Source organism: Labeo rohita, chromosome 8, assembly GCF_022985175.1.
Source record: "Labeo rohita strain BAU-BD-2019 chromosome 8, IGBB_LRoh.1.0, whole genome shotgun sequence".
NCBI lineage: Eukaryota > Metazoa > Chordata > Actinopteri > Cypriniformes > Cyprinidae > Labeo > Labeo rohita.
The window spans coordinates 22,979,716-22,997,485 of record NC_066876.1 but is presented as its reverse complement, the minus strand read 5'-3'; the positions used below and the strand labels follow the sequence as shown (position 1 = coordinate 22,997,485).

The 17,770-nt window shown below is 35.8% G+C and overlaps 1 protein-coding gene across 1 annotated transcript; it reads left to right on the top strand.

Moving 5' to 3' along the window:
* Positions 1-245: 245 nt before the first annotated feature.
* On the top strand, positions 246-13,157 carry rexo1 (REX1, RNA exonuclease 1 homolog). The gene is made up of 16 exons (XM_051117841.1): positions 246-579; positions 1,019-2,745; positions 2,914-3,021; positions 4,415-4,649; positions 4,738-4,886; positions 4,967-5,104; positions 5,369-5,489; positions 7,252-7,377; positions 7,651-7,788; positions 8,028-8,141; positions 8,257-8,330; positions 8,962-9,072; positions 9,249-9,364; positions 9,459-9,597; positions 9,796-9,916; positions 11,935-13,157. Exons 1-16 carry the CDS (start codon positions 393-395, stop codon positions 12,021-12,023), a joined length of 3,693 nt encoding a protein of 1,230 aa, XP_050973798.1. The 5' UTR covers positions 246-392; the 3' UTR covers positions 12,024-13,157.
* The last annotated feature ends 4,613 nt before the right edge of the window (positions 13,158-17,770 follow it).

The following is a 17,770-nucleotide window of genomic DNA, read 5'->3' as shown; positions in this document are numbered from 1 at the left end:
GACGTTCCATTGCACTTAAAACACAAAAAAACTCAAATAAACCATTTAAATAAAAAAAGACACCAAAGATTTAAAGATAAAGCCTAAATAAAATTGTAACACGGTTTGAGACGAACAAACCTGCGCTAACCCGTCTGCTCGAGTGCAGAAGTGCAACGCAGCTAACGTGGTAATTCTCACAGGCAGATGATTCGGGCAACTATGTTACGTAAACAACGCGACGCGCGTTGGGGGCCTCGCGTGCGTCTGTCGCGCATAAAATATGGCGTCGTAGGAAGTCTGTTGTTGTTCGGAAGAAAGTAGCAACATACGGATATGAAAATAGTTACGCATGTAGTGGTTAAAACCTACCAGTTTAAAGGCAGATGCAGTGACCGTGGTTATGAACCGCGATGTTGAGATCTACGGGGTTCTTTCGTGGGATTGACTGCCCGTTTTATTGCGAGAATAATAATGGAAAAGCCGGTGCAGATGGGTGCAGCAGACCCTACTGTCATTTCAGACACAGCAAACAAAGACGAACCTCCTCTGGGATATACGACATCAAAAAGACTAAAGCGCTTTCAGCGAGTCCAAACGGTGAATTAAAATGTCTTTGTGATGTCATGTTTTTCTTTTTGTTCAAGTTCTCTTCGGGCTCACGTTACATTTAAATTCACAAAAGCTTTCTGCTGCGGAACAAAGAAACTAGTACAGTCACTGAATTGTTCTGTCGTATGACAGAAAGTCCAGTTTATGTATCATTATTAAACGGTTTCTATAGCTTTTACTGTTGTCAGGAACTTTTAATGGCTCTTGTTTTAATGCAAAAATTTCTATACATACATACACACGCACACACACACATATATATATATATATATGTGTATGTGTGTGTATATATATATATATATATATATATATATAGATAAATAGATATATATATATATATATAGTATGCAAAAAATATATATTGCGCTGATTCTGTGATTAATTTTTTTGAACTGTATCATTCTAATCTTGTGATTTTTGGTTACAGATCAAGGATATGATCCATTCAGTCCAGAGGTTGTAAGACCGGATGAACATTATGACGGGGAGCCACCATCGAGCCTGTCGGCAGGACAGGATGTGGACCTGGGTACCATTGAGCTGGAGTTGGTCAATCGGGCCATTGAGGCTGTTCGCAATGAGATGGAAAGGGACAAGAAGAAGCTGTCTCAGATCGGCGATCAGGAATATGAGCCGACCACAAGCTCTGTTAAGAGACCGAAACCCACTGCATCATCCCATCAGGGCTACGATCCTGGGAGCTATCAAATGGGCCAAGCTAGTGAATACACCCCTTCCCCTCGGTCCAGCAAATACACTTTAGACTCAGACAACACCAGTACCAATGCACTGGAATATGTGCCCACTGCTGTCTCTAAAGCAAGCATTAAAAAGGTGATTCCTCCACCACCGTCCCATGTAAAGTGTAAATACACCCTGGATAATTCCAAACCAACCACGGACATGGAGTACGACCCTCTTTCAAACTATTCGGCTAAGTTGACCGCTAAAGAACAGAGGACTTTGTGTTCAGAAGGAGAGGGAAGAAAAAGGTTTTATCCTAAAAAACAAGGGGAAGATGAGGAATACGTTCCAACGGCGAAGAAACCGAGGTCGTCATCACCTAAGGCGGATGTCCCAAAGTACACTGCAAGTTTCTCTGAATCCGATGAGGAAAGTTCTGGGACAGAATATCGCCCGACGTCCATTAGCCGAATGCAGCGCAAGGGGATCAACATCAGCTTAAAACGAGAACGAGACTCTGGCGCGATGGGACAGCAAAAAAATCAGGTGTCTAAGACTGATGATGTTTTCTCACAGAGCGAATCGGACGATGTGGAGTTTGAGGATGTGGACGCGACAGACAAAAAGACACCTGTGAGTCAGTCAAAAAATATAAAAACTGATAAACTGAAAAAAGTGGAGAAGGAATCCAATAAGAAAAGTCAAAAAGAAAGGCGGGAAAGTTCAAGTGCTGACAAGACGTCAAAGAATTCAAGTAAAAAAGACAAGAACCAATGTAAAAATGAGGACAGAAGTAGTAAGTCCAAGGAAAAGGTGCGTAAAGATGGATTGGAGTCAAAAAGTACTGAAGAGAAGAACAAGAAGATAGTTAAGATAAAGAATGAACATAGCCACAAGGAAAAAGTGGCAAAAGGAGGAAGTGGCGACATCAAGAAGCCTAAAATAGACAAAGCGCCTGTGAAAACCGATAAGGTGTCATCCAAAATCAAAGTGCAGAAGAATGGAAAACTTGAGAGCAGCACAAAGGACAAGGACAAAAAGAAAAGCAGTCATGGGAGCAGCAGTAGCAGTACTAAGGATAAAAGCAAAAAAAGCAGCTCAGTCGTTGATCACAAAGAAGCAAGAAAGGCAAAACAGAGGAATCTGAGCCACGTTGACTTGTTCGGTGCTGAGAGCGCTGAAGAGGATGATGAGGAAGACGAGAGGATAGTGAGGAAGTCAGCTTCTGCTTTTAAACGGGCGAACCTCATAAATAATAATAAGAGGAAAACTTCTGAGGATACATCATCATCGGAGAATGATTCTGATGTGGATGATGATGATGATGATGGTGGTGGTGATGATGCAGTGGACTACTCCTGTCTGCAGGATGAGATGGAGTATGACTCCGACCCGATGGAGGAGTGTCTACGGATATTTAACGAATCCAAAGAGGTGAAGACGGAAGACAAAGGGAGACAAGCTAAGCAGGTACCACACAGAATTTTTATTTATTTCTCTAGTTTTGATAATCATTTCAGTTACTCTGAAATGCTTTTGAGGTTTGAAAATGTTATGCAAATTTTTCTGTTGGTGGAATTTTCTGGGTTTTCCGTTGCAACTGAATTTTCAGTTTCACTTTCGTGTGTGTGTTTTTAGCCCTCAAGGGAACAGGACGAGGGGGAGGAGGAAGAAACAGAAAGTGCTTTAACTACTCTGTTTCCTGGTCAGAAGAAGAGGGTGTCACACTTTAAAGCTCAAGGAAAGGTTGGTGTTGGAATGCATGTTCTGACATGTCTGACATATTCTCTTATTGATTCCCTCCCTGCACTTCATATTTGCATATTAGTTAATTGGTGTGCAACAGTTAGACCATAAACAAGTTAAGACAGAATCTGTAGCAATTTATCCAGTGATATACAGTTGAGGTTTGTTTGTCCTGAACAGTTAAACTGCCTGCTGTTCTTCAGAAAAGTCTTTCAGGTCCCACAAATTCTTTGGGTTTTCAGCATTTTTGTGTATTTAAACCCTTTCTGACAATGACTGTATGATTTTGAGATTCATCTTTTCATGCTGAGAACAACTGAGGGACTCATATGCAACTATTACAGAAGGTTCAAACGCTCACTGATGCTTCAGAAGGAAAAATTATGTATTAAGAGCCGGGGGTGTAAACTTTTGAACAGAATGAAAATGTGTACATTTTTCTTATTTTACCTAAATATTATAATTTTTTTCATTTAGTACTGCCCTTCAAAAGCTACAGAAGATACATGTTTCCCAGAAGACAAAATAAGTTTAATTTACTCTGGTCTTCAAATTCAAAAAGGGTTCAAATACACAAAATGCTGAAAAAACAAAGAATTTGTGGGACCTGAAGGATTTTTCTGAAAAACAGCGGATAGTTTAACCGTTCAGGAGAAACAAGAGACTCACTAACAACTATTATTGAGAGAAAAAAAAAAAAAAAAAACAGTTGTGGATGATTCAGGTAACAACACAGTATTAGGAATCAAGTGTAAACTTTTGAACAGTGAGTTTCAACTAATATTTTATCTTGTAGACTATATGTAAACATCTTTTATGTGAAGTATCTTATTCAGGTCAGTACTAAACAAAAAAATAACATGAATTTTGTATGATCCCTCTTATTTGGGTAAAATAATTAACATTTTGCAGGTTCTGCAAGGTGTATGTAAACTTTGGATTTCAACTGTATATGTTACTGTTATTATATGTGGAACAAAAACTTAATTAAAGAGAATGAGAATTTTGACAGTTAATTTTTCACAAAACACTACCAACAAACCTTAAAAAGCCATAATGTGAATTAGCAGTATTAATATGATGTGGGGAAAAAAATTGCTGTTACTTGTTGGAAAAAGTAGGTCATTACTAGATTGAGCTTCTCTGTTTTGAAATCACCTGAGCTGTTGTACTGAAAATTGCAGACAAGGAAGTGTTGCTAGTTTTAGATAGTTAGATAGTTAAATAGTCACTCCCAACACTGCTTTTTAACGTGCCTAATATAACCAAGATTCCAAGTAGAATAAGAAGTCAGTGGGAACAATGCAAGTTCAGCTAAATAAGGTTCATACTATTAAATGATGAATCCATACTTGTGTTCAAAAATTGTTTAATAATTGCTTTAATAATTTAGTCAGAGTCATCGCTGAACGCTATGCCAATGCCTCAGCGGAGGATGACAGCGCAGGAGATCTGTTACCAGCGCATGCAGAAGGCCCAGCAGCAGGCGGCACAGCTGGCTGCCGCAGTAAAAGCAGCGTCTGCATCGACCAACCCAAAACTAGGACTCTCTGGAGAGAAACGGCGGGTGGCGCATCAGCCAAATGCCTCTTTGCCCTCCTTGCCCTCCTTGCCCTTCTCAAAGCCTAGTATGAGGGGTTCTACATTTATTTACAGCAGAATTAAGGATTAAGAGTTACAAACACATTTTAAAATTATTTATTTTTTTTGTTATAGGACTAGCTGATGCCAGCAGTCGGGTGTTGTCACCCACCAGGGTGGCGGCAGATCAGCTTTCAGTTAAAGCTCATACATCGGCAGGCATCCTGTCAAAGACCACATCCACTTCATTGCAGAAGAGAGTGGCTCACACCCCCACCATGAAGGTAACTTTGCCCTCTAACAGACCTATAACGGTGTACTTGCATGTCTTCAATAAACACTTTCTCTTTTCTATCCATCACAGAGCTCTGCCATGAAGCGTCCTGTCATTCCAACAGAATTTGGGGCCAAGGTGCCCACTAATGTCCGCCAGCGTTATTTAAACATCTTCATCGATGAGTGCCTAAAGTTTTGTTCCTCTGATCAGGAGGCTTTTCAGATAGTATGTCATTAAGTCCATTATTTCATTTTAGTTAAAGGAATAGTTTACCCGAAAATGAACTTTTGAGTTTCTTTCTTTTGTTGAACACAAGAAAAGATATTTTGACGTATTTTTTTTTGTGTCATACTATGGAGGTCAGTGGCTACCAGCAACTGCTTGGTTAGCAAAATTCTTTTTTCATGTTTGGGTGAACTATCCCTTTAATGTCAACTCCCTTATATATATTGCTGATGTGAATATTCTGAATGTCTTTTCCACTCTCAGGCTCTGGAGGAAGAGAAGGTGGTGTATGACAGGAGCAGCAGTAAGAATATTTACCTGAATGTAGCGGTGAACACACTGAAGAAACTTCGTAGCAAGAGCACACCTACGTCTCCTGTCATCAGTGCGTCTAACGCAAACACTTTTCTTTTTATTTATTTGTGTTAATTAGCATATGTGCATCTAAAGTGACTGAGGGTACCAGGGCTCTGTGCTTACTTTTCTTCTTAGGAGCACTTGTGCTCCAAACTTAAAAAATTTAGGAGCACGGTCAAAATTTCAGGAACACCTTCTAATCAATAATCAAAAATTAGCCTTCCCATTACAAAGTGATATTTGACTCCTTAAAGTGATTTAAAAAAAATATATTTTATAAGCTTTTTAAAATTTCTAATTAAAACGTCAGAACAAGTAGAACTAAAAGAACAAGTAGAATAAGAATAAGTTACCAATCAAATGAAATCAGTATTAACAAAATTAATTTGTACTACAGTGGTGCACAGAAGAGCATAAAAGTGGCTTGTAGGTGTATTTTCATATGTTTATTGAGGCTCAGAGGTGGCATGAGTGCAATTAATTTCATAAATTCATGCTGAGATTAATGTTTTAAATATTTTGAATACAGAAATGTTAAATGATTTAAATAATTGAAAGATACTGTAAAAATGAAACAAACTGCCAGTTTGTGGCGGTAAGTCACTGATTTAATTACTGAATCAAATCATTCATTTGTTCGAACGGATGATTCATTCAGGAGTAAAGCAAGTGACTGTCTTTATGAATGGGAAATTAAATCATTGACTCACTAGATTTGTTTAAAAACGCACTTTCATTCATAAACGAAACACTGCTGTGTTTGAATGGAGATGTGCAGCGGCTCGGTTGTGACTTGTTTTAGACAATTTTGGATGACAAAATAGAGCAAATCAGACAATAATGTTATAGTCAGACAATGTAAGTCACTTAATATTAACTTCTTGTTTATTTAACTGTTGTATTAAATCAATATCTTATTTACAAACTCCCTTAAAAATTATTAGAAGCTGTCACTCATCTTAGTTCCATTCTAATCAACGAAGCTCTCTACACTGCATAATCTCTCTTATTTACACTCTCTCTACACTGTTTATGAAGGATTGGTGAGATATGTCTGTGATACATTACTCAGCGTTGCAAAAACCGTAGAAACCTTTGAAGCTCCCCACAGCGCAAACACATATGCTGATTGGATCAGTCGCACTGGTGCTCCTAAATATTTTTTCATAGTCTCGCACAGTAGTTTTCAGTCGCAAATTCGTAGAGCCCTGGGTACACTAAACCTGGGATTAAGAACCTTTAATAAGAGTAGTTTGTCTGTTTTGTCATTAGTTTGTCACCAACTCTTATATTCTGTGTTTTACACTGATTTTTGATAATGAAAGACCCCCATACAGTGGGATCCAAAAGTCTAAATCCATATTGAAAATTCAAAATCTAATTCATAACAGGGAATAAGCAAAGCTTTAGGATTTTGAAAAATCTAAAACTGACAAATGTTTTGATGTGAATAGAATAATAAAAATATTTAAGATTTGATTATTGGCCTAATAATAATGCAAAATAAGCAGATTTGTATAGTTCATAATGCTCAAGTACTGTTGTCAGATTTACAAAAATATGAAAAAATTCTGAAAATAATATAAATTCCACTTCATAATTTTTTTTTCTCAAGTTGTTATGCTGACACAAAAAGCATTTTTTTTATAATTAAATTTGAAATACTTTTTTCTTCTAAATTACATTTCTTTTTTTTGGTAGTTAATTTCTGTAAATTAACTGTCATTAAAATATCTAGTATTATATATGGATTTATGTTATCAATATGTTTTCTACTGTATATTTCTCAGAGAGCCCGGCTGTGTCTGTGAGTAGGAAGTCTCAGTCCCATGAAGGAGTACTTGGTGGACGGCTTGCTGCCACAACCAGCTACACAATCAACCGCTCCGGCAAACAGCAGGATGTGGACCTTAAAGGTACTTCAGTACCACTTCAGTGTCATTCTAGTGTTATTTGTATATTTTCATATTCATTTTTAACAATGTTCTTTCTTACTTAATTTTGGTTAGTTCCCGAAGCAGTTTCCAAAAGCATTTAACATTTCCGTTTACTTTTTAAAAAGTTTTTTAAAAATTAAAGCAAATATTTATTTTCAGTTATTAAAAACTATTTTTAATAGTTTTGGCTAACAGCAACACCACTTTCTGTTCTGATCTCACTCACCCATGTCTGCATCCTGCTGTTTTCAGGTGCCATTCTTTACAAAAAACTGAAAAAGTATGCAATGACTGAAGAACAGCTGCAGGAGCATGGCTACCCCAGACCTCATCCTGAGATGTCAGGTCACGCTGTCGTCCATAACCTCCCAGAAAAGAAAAACACTGACCGTAGGTTTTATTTTGATGGTTTTAGACCAATTTCTTGAGGTTGCTTGTTCACACCCTGTAACAAAAAGCCTAACCACTAGGTGGCACTATGTTCAAACTTTTTTTTATATACTCATTGAACATAGGTTGCATTACATTAAACATTTGTGATAGATGACATTGTAGTACATGTAAAAAATATCTTTCCTTTGTGTAACATTTGCACTTTTTTGACTTTGATTTATTGTCCTGTATCTCAGCCTTTTCTAAAATCTGTTGTCGATGTGGCGCCGAGTACAAGATAAATGCTAATGGCAGCTGTGTGCGTAAGGAGGAGTGCAGTCACCACTGGGGAAGATTACGCAGAAACAGAGGTGGGTATGTGTACATGTAAGACGGGATGATATTCTGCAATGACAGTACAAATGCTTCATGTATTTCGGTGTATATGACACTATTAAAACTGACATGTTTTTGTGTCTTACATAGTTCCAGGAGGTTGGGAGACACTTTACAGCTGCTGCTCTGGTGCGGTTGGTTCTCCTGGATGTGAAGTGTGTAAAGTAGGTATCATCATGGATCTCCTACAAAATCTCCTACCAAATCTGAATTTAAAATAACATTTAAAATTAGCATTGTTTAACCTATAAACCTGTAATGGATTATGTATCATAGATAATATCAAATGTAGTTACATAAAGAACGCAGATTTTGTTTTTTTCAGATTGCATAAAAACTCATCGCAAATCTGCAATAATGAAATAACTCCCCACACTCTTCTTATGTTCTACTAGGCAATGGTTTTATTTTTCAACAAACTTATTGTGTAATTGTGTTTTTTTTATAAATTGTGATTTGTTTGTTTGTTTTTTTGCCATAAATATATCCTTTTATTTGGCAATAAATAGATCCCTAAATAAACAGACTTAATTTTACATGTGTGATTATATTTTTGCTGACGACAGACACATTTCTGTGAGGGTAGAAAAGATAAAACAGTTTGTACACACTGCCTTAAGGTATCTTTTAGGTTCAGATGTCTTTTGCTAGTTGAATCTGCTGGTTGAAGGAGGCAAAGCTTTTAATAAGGTGTTTAGAGTAAGTATTATACTAAAAATCATGGTTAGTAATGTGTCCCTGAGGTCTCTGAAGGATTATAAATCTGGTTTTGCTGTTTTTTTTTTTTCCCTTCAGCAACATGTACAAGATGGCCGTAAGGAGTCCTTGGACGGTTTTGTGAAGACTTTTAGCAAACCGTTGCCAGTAGATGGAAATGGAGGTGTCTACGCCTTGGACTGTGAGATGGTAAGAATAACATTTATTTAATTGCTCCCACACTTATTTTAGGTGGATATAGAAAGCCTCATGAGGAAAACAGAATGTGGACTAAAGTCTTTTTTATGTGAAGGTGATTCATAAAAATTCTTTATTAAATCCAATTAAATGCGATAACCTTCTTCATCTCAACATTTGTTTTATAGTGCTACACAAAGCAAGGTTTGGAGCTGACAAGAGTGACTGTAATTAACTCTGACCTCAGGGTTATTTATGACACGTTTGTCAAGCCAGCCAGCAAAGTGGTGGATTACAACACACGGTAGGAATTATGTTGAAGAGATTTGCCATTCATTCGCCTTTCGCATTCATCCAGTTTTTCTAGATTGAGTTACAACCGTTTGTGCTACATCCAGGTTTTCAGGTGTGACACAGGATGATCTGGAGAACACCACCATCACCCTGAGAGACGTGCAGGCGGTCCTGCTGAGCATGTTCAGTGCCGAGTCTATTCTAATTGGACACAGTCTTGAGAGTGACCTGTTTGCGCTTAAGGTTCATACAAACACATTATAATAATCAAAAACCTATTGTGTTGCCTGCCTAGATAGGATTTTTAAGAATTTTATGTGTGCTTGTGATACAGTATCTAAGCGGCAATAAGGTAACATACTAGAGTTTGTAACAGTGCCTTTTTTGTCTTTTAATCCATATTTATTAACATAATGGCTCTATGTATTCTGTGTTTACTAGCTTATTCACAGCATGGTTGTGGACACCGCTATTGTTTTTCCTCACCGCCTGGGGCTGCCCTACAAACGTGCCCTTCGCAACCTTATGGCCGACTACCTCAAACGCATTATACAAGACAACGGTGAGAATATTGTTAATCTGTACTAATTTGCATCATCTTCATGAATCCCACCACAATGTATAGATTTTGAGAAGGAGTTATGAAGCAAAACAGTCTCGATATTATCATGGTCACATGACGATATGAAACGATAGGTCTCCTGGGTAAAAAGTGTATTGTTTAAAATACATTTAAACTTCTTATTCTAACATAAAAGGTCTTTGAAGTTGTGTTTTGGGCCACTATGCTTTGACACAGTATCTGTCAAATAAGCTAAAAATGAAAGTGCAAAATATGGCTTTCAAAACGAAGCGTGATCCAGTGTTTTTGCACCTCAGAATGTCTCCGTTCACAGTGAATGAATGGAGTGAACTTGTTTTTTTGCATGTGCTGTGAGTTCAGCACATTTGGGAACGCAGCAGCCACCAGTTATTTTTACGGCAGATGATTATAGCATTTCACTAGATTTGCAGTGAGATTAATTTTTGTAAGCCTGTTTTCACTGAAGCTGGAGTTTTCCTTTAAAATAAAAGCTCTCCTGCTGTTTCTATCAAAATAAAAGCTTAAAAGTGTAGTATTATATATTATTGAAATTATTACATATAAAAATCACTAAATGTCACTGAGAACTTTGTGTAAAATTGAGTTTCTATACTTGATATACTTTCATATATGTATATACTGTATGTGTATATATGTACATACTCACACACATACAGTGGGGTTAAAAATTAGAGAACAATCTATAACAATCATCGCTTATGATTTGAAGGAATATTAGCTGTAGGTATACCGCTGTTCTACTAACACGTTTGACAAAATATCCAAGACATTTCAACAAAAATCTTTATTTTGTGGAAAACACAGTGATTAAAATTAGAGAACTGTAACCACTGTGGCACGAAAGCAGTTCACCACAACAATTTTAGAGGGTCACGGCTGTCAGAAATTAGTAGGAAGTATAGAGGCCCTTGCTTTAAATGACTTCAGCACACTTGTTTCTTAGGCCCTGATCACTCCGAACGTGTTTTTAGGGCTGAAAACACAAGGTGCACCGCACTGCCTTTTTTTGGTGACTGTTAAAAGAGCAGTGCTTTGCGTTTTTTAAGCAACGGCGGTTAAAACGTGAGGCGCCCGGGGTGCATAAACAGCGCGCATAATGCTCACTGCCAATAGAAAACAATTCAAAAAAGGCGCCTCTCACCGCAAAAACGCATTATGTCTGATCTGGTGTGATCTTGATCCACTCTTCTTCCACTCTCTCTTCCATAGTTCATTAACTGTAGGGCATTTCCTAGCCATAACTTTTTGGGTTTAGATCAGGAATGTGGCCTCCCGTTTCATTATTTCAGTGTTTTTAGCTTCAAGGAACTTTATGCCTTATGCGTTTTGCAGTGTGACAGGGCCATTGTCTTGCGTGACAATTGCAGGACGATTGGGAGATGCTTGCAGGGAAGGAACTGAATGAGGCTCTGATAAACATTTGCATTCACCTGCCATGTTGCTGTATAGGAGGCCTCAACTCCTGCTGGAGAAAACATCCCCCAAACCATAACACTTCCTCCTCCACTTTTCACTGACTTCTTTACACACTTGGCCTTCAGTCTTTCCTTAGTTTGACGCCAAACAAAATGCTCCCATCAGATTCAAATAAATTAAACTTGCTTTCATCACTAACATGAACTTTGACCAGTGCTCCTTCAGCAAAGGTGAGCTTAGCTTTTTGATTTTTCTGCTGATGAGAGGTTTGGTCACTGCAGAGTGCCCTTTTAAACAGATTCATTTAGACAGATCCATACCCTGTTCAGCACTGAACTGGCTAGCAATTCCAGCTGCAGTGTTGAACCGACTCCCCTTTGAGAGTATCTGCATTATCCTGTCTTATGTGGACAGCCAGCCTTTTCCTATCTGTATGAGCAATGTTTTATGATAATAGTGTATTATCCAACCCACATAATAACATGTGACACATAAAGGCTCCAAATAACATGCTCTGGACTGTCTTTGTGTTTCATGTCTCGTTTCCTGTCTCTTTATAGTTGGAGGGCACGACTCCAGTGAAGATGCCCAGGCCTGCATGGAACTCATGATCTGGAAGATCAAAGAGGATGCCAAGGTGAAGAGATGACCTCTGACCCTGCCAGTTCTCTCTCACTATGTTATGATCTGGAATGATTTTCGATGAACAGAACATCATAGAGGAAGAGTTACTGAAGCTCTTCATAAAGGGCCGTGCGTCACTTGGGTCGGATAAACTGCGCCAGAGTAAACGCTGCAGTTTGAATGCGGGGAAAAGAAAGAGATGGACTGACACAAAGGGGATAATGTAATAGATTGCAAAGCCTAGACCACCATGGCTCCTAGCAACCAGAGCTAGTTCCCTATCAAAAAAAAGCAATCCTAAAATTTCCATCATGCTAAAACTGAACTAGTTATGGCCAGTATTATCACAAGTGGACATAGATTGGGGTGAGAGCAATTGACGTTTTGTTGAGTTAAAGTATTCTCTATTTTTTTTTCAACAGTATTTTTATGTTTTCAAAGACTCAAATCCCCCAAATCATCAATTTTGATGGTGTTTTAATGTTCACTTTAGGTGATGTGGCTCCAGGTGTCGTTCCTGGAAGGTCTATGTGTTGCACTCTGTTATATAGTTGTATATTAAATCCACAATTATACTTGAAACCATGTTTTTTTCAGCACTGATGTGATGTCACTTCCTCCAGTAATAATGTATAGCAATCCACACACTCAAAAACGCTGTCTCATTCACAGCGAATACATTAAACTAGATCACTCTGACATTTTCATGACCCAACGTCTTGTAAACCAGACTCAGTATTATTATCTGTACTCAAATTAGTACAATTTGTTTACAAATTTATTAGTGATTTCTTCACACAAATCATGAGCGGACAGGACAATATGGGGAAAAAACTGTTTACTTTGATTACTTTTAATTCACTTTAATTTGTAAAACAGTTTAAGCTATTAAATGCAGTATATTGTAACTGACACACTAAATGCCACGTCATTCATGTAGGCCTGCCACTCAAAACACATTACTGCTCCTAAAAACATAATTTTCAGTAACTATCAAGACTTAAAGATCAAGATGGCTGTACAGTGATTTGTAATGTTAGAAAATGAGTTGATATTAATGCCGTGAGCTGTAAATAAGTTGTATCTAAGCTGTTTTTGTAGCTGTTTAGTTTTGTTTTCTATTAAAAGCTATAAATAAAACACAAAAATCACATTTTTATACCATCTTAGCATTCATATATATTTATTTTTATTATATATGTATATAAAACATTACATATTTTTAAAAAGTATTTACATGTAAAAGTTTGGTGTCAGTATAAGATTTTGTTTTTAAATATTTCTTTTATTTAGCAAATTTTGCATTTAAGTGTTGGAAATGATTGTGCTGCTTAATTTTAATTTTAATTTTTTTTTTTACATGTGATGCTTTTTCCAGGATTCTTTGATGAATAAAAAATTAAAAAGAACAGCATTTATTCAAAATGAAAGTTGTAATAAAAACCTTTTCCAACAATATTCCTTACTGTTCAGGCGTCCGTATTTTTTTATGTCTTTTTTGAAAGAAATTAATAGTTTCATTTAGCAAGGATGTGTTAAATTGACAAAAAGCTACAGTAAAGACTTAAATTGACTTAAAAAAAAGATTTCTGTTTTTAATAAATGCTGTTCTTATAACTTTTTATTCATCAGAAAGCCTGAAATAAAGTTTCAGAGGTCCCAAAAAATAACTGAAGACTGGAGTAATGGCTGATGAAAAATAAAAAAATAAATAAAAAATTAAACAGCCCAACTGTTTCAAACACTGATAATAAATCAGCATATTAGAATGATTTCTGAATCATCATGTGACACTGAGGACTGGAGTAATGATGAAAATTCAGCTTTGCATCACAAAAAATAAATTTTACATGAAAGGCTATTAAAATAGACAAGCATTATTTTAAATCATAATAATATTTCACAATATTACTGATTTTTCTGTATTTTTCTCCCATGCACAATCTATGCGAAGCATGTCTATTTCAGCAGCAAAAGCACAGGTGATCATGTCCAACTAAATTTCTAAACACACACGGATGTCAAGTGGTTGTTTGAGAATATTCTCTGCTCTTTTTTCCTAACCTGTCTGTTCCACTTCACCATCTTCCTCCAGTTATTTTGTATGTCTATATGTGAGATCTTTTCCAGCAGGTGCCTGACTAAGAGCTCTTTCTTCAGCAGCTGTTTTCTCGGACAACAAAATGACACAAAGAGCCTGTGGAGGCATAGAGGGGAGGTCTTTTGTATCCCGCTCACCCCAGGCCCATGTGTTTACCCTGGGCCCCAGCCATCTCATGTCACAGTCCCGGACCCCAGGTATTAAAAACTGCGGCAGGATCAATATCTCGCACAATGTCCGGGTGGCCGGGAAGGGGGGCGGCTCTCGCTGTGTTTATTGAGTGATTTAAAGATCTGAGCATGTGCAGTGAAACAGCTTAAAGTCTTGTTCATTATCAAGTTCGATCAGCCGCTCTTCTGATCACCTTTGACTGCTGGGGGTCACAGAGAGAAGAGTGCCGCTCATGGCCAAATGGTAGTGTTTTTGCACACTTGGTTTGATATCTAGTCATCTGATGCCATGACGTTCATACATTTTTATATAATGAGACTTATTATGAGTTTAGATTATGATATGCAATTTGTAAGCAACATTGAGCGCCAAAGAAGATTAAGTAAACGGGTTAACACCTCCATCCCCAAAGAATGAAGTATGCTAATCGCATATTATACGTCGTTGTACAATCTTGTTACCTAATTAGGCGATTGATCCTCCAGTTATTTCCAATATTGATCCGTTAGGCTTAAGATTAGCCAGACTCGTGCCATGGTCTAGTTTAAGAGGTTTTGTTTAGGTTTGGGTCCACAGAGATCAAATTAGTGTTGGCTTGAGTCTCTGATGCTTGTCTTTGGTTAGTAGGGTCTTGTTAGTGTAAATTAATGTCAGTGTGTAACATCCACAGCTCTGGTTTGCATACGAGACTTCAGTCTTCAGTGTCACACAATCTTTCAGAAATCATTCTAATATGCTGATTACAATTAATGTTGGAAATAGTTGTGCTGCTTAATATTTTTTGGGACCTGTGATAGCTTTTTCAGGATTTTTTATAAAAAAAAAATGTAAAAAAAAACAACTGTTTATTCACAATTTACTTTATTTATTCAGTGATTTTTTTCTTCTTTTTTTCTTTCTTTTTTTTTTTTGGAAAGAAATGAATACTTTTATACAGCAAGGATGTGTTAAATGGATAAAACGTGATAGTAAAGACTTATTTTGTTAGAAACAATTTATATTTTGAATAAATGCTGTTCTTTTTAACCTTTTATTCATCGAAGAAAAAAGTATTAGTTTCCAAAAAAATTAAAATTAAAAATTAAGCAGCACAACAGTTTCAACATTGATAATAAATCAGCATATTAAAATGATTTCTGAAGGATCATGTGACACTGAAGACTAGTAATAGCTGATGAAAATTCAGTGCTGCGTCACAGATATAAATTATATTTTAAAGTATATTTAAATTGGAAATACATTTTTAGAAATTGGAATAATATTTGACAATATTATTGTTTATTTTCCTGTATTTTTAATCAAATAACAACTGATGCTTGTGTTTGGTTAGTATGGTCTTGTTAGTGCAAATTAATGTCAGTGTGTTAAATTCACAGTTCTGATTTGTATATGAGATTTCAGTTGTAAATTAGTACTATTTTAAATTTTTCTATTTTAATATATTTTAAAAAATACAGTATAATTTATTCCTGTGAAGCAAAGCTGAATTTTCATTATTAATCCAGTCTTTAGTGTCAAATGATCCTTCAGAAATCATTCTAATATGCTGATTTATTATCAGTGTTGGAACTAGTTATGCTTAATATTTTTTTTGGGACCTGTGATGGTTTTTGTAAGGATTCTTTGATAAATAAAAAGTTAAAACGAACAGTGTATATTCAAAATAGAAATTATGTTACAATATACTATTCAAAAGTTTAGGGTCAGTCAATTTTTTTTCTTTCTTTAAGAAAATTAATACTTTTATTCAGCATGGATAAATTGATAAAAAGTGAGAGTAAAATCTTTTTTGTTAGAAAAAAGTTAGATTTATATTTTGAATAAATGCTGTTCTTTTTAACTTTTTATTCATCAAATTAATGCAAATGCAAATTAATGTCAGTGTGTAACATCTACAGCTCTGGTTTGCATTTGAGATTTCACTTTTAGATTACTTTTATTGTAAAATTTTCTTTTTAAATATATTTTAAAATATGATTTATTCCTGTGAAGCAAAGCTGAATTTTCATCAGCCATTACTCCAGACTTCAGCGTCTAATAATCCTTCAAAAATCATTCTAATATGCTGATTTATAATCAGTGTTGGAAATAGTTGTGCTGCTTAATATTTTTGGGACCTCTGCTGCTTTTCAGGATTCTTTGATAAATAAAAATTAAAGAACACTGTTTATTCAAAATAGACATTTTGTGTTACAATATAAGCTACAATACTATTTAAAATTTTGGGGTCAGTAAATTATTATTATTATTATTATTATTATTATTTTTAAGAAATATATACTTTTATGTAGCAACGATATGTTAAATGGATTAAAAGTGGTAGTAAAGACTTATTTTGTTAGAAAAGTCACAGGTTCCAAAAAATATTAAGCAGCACAAGTTTTACCATCAGCATATTAGAATGATTTCTGAAGCATTATGTGACACTGAAGACTGTAAAGTAATGGCTGATGAAAATTCAGTGCTGCGTCACAGAAATAAATTATATTTTAAATTATATTAATGTCGGAAACCAATATGTGAAATTGCAATAATATTTCACAACATTACTGTTTTTTCTGTATTTTTGATCAAATAAATACAGCCTTGATGAGCATAAGAGACATTAAAAGACATGCATTATAAACCATTAAAAATCTTACTGATCCCAAACTACTAGAAACATATATTAAAATAATAATTATAATATTTTCTCTGTGTTACAGTTAATAATGACAACACACAATGTATTATAAGGTGCATTTCAATACATAATCATGCATTTAAAGTATTTTTATAATGAAGCGTTACCAAATATTCTTCTGAAATCATATTTGGGAACACCCATTTTCCTGCTGTTTCCCTAATAATTTGGTCTTCATCAAAAAAAAAAAAATAAATAAATAAAATAGGAATACATTTTTTCAAACTAATTTTGTTTTTTACGTCACCAACAGTACTGACATTTTAAGAATTGCAAAAACTTTTATTTAACGAAACCCTTCATTTTTACGAATAATCCTCACTCTCATAAAGGATGAGTTAATTTTTGAATTTTACTTTTTTATTTTGTGTATATAATTGAACCTAATTATGTAACTATAACACATTAGTAACACAAAATGTGTTGTCCTTAACTAGACACAGAGGTGTGTTGTTTTCAACACATTCTGGACCTTATTTAAAACCCCTTGATACATGTTTTTATAGATTTTCGACGAGTGTTCATGAGTTAACTGGTAGATAAACAGTTGATAAGTAAGGATCAGTTTATTCTCTGGGTAAACATCTGGTGCACGTTTTACTCCTGCAGTGCATTATTTTTTTTTCTGTGGAGTTCGATAGCTTTTGTGTTTGCGTGTTCAGAGGCTCTTTTGAGAATATCTCTGGGTGCCTCTTACTGGAGCTTAAACTGTGCTGCTGACCTCACGCTTGTGGACCCTCACTGTGCCGGGTCAGAGGCCAAGCTAGCCACATCGATTTCCCCCTATGAAGAAGTCTTTAGTCCCACAGCACTTCTC

Coding starts and splice junctions, on each gene's coding strand:
- rexo1 (XM_051117841.1), top strand. CDS start 393: ATGTTGAGATCTACGGGGTTCTTTCGTGGGATTGACTGCCCGTTTTAT. Junction 5,490..7,251: donor ACCTACGTCTCCTGTCATCA/GTGCGTCTAACG, acceptor TATATTTCTCAG/AGAGCCCGGCTGTGTCTGTG. Junction 8,331..8,961: donor CTGGATGTGAAGTGTGTAAA/GTAGGTATCATC, acceptor TTTTCCCTTCAG/CAACATGTACAAGATGGCCG.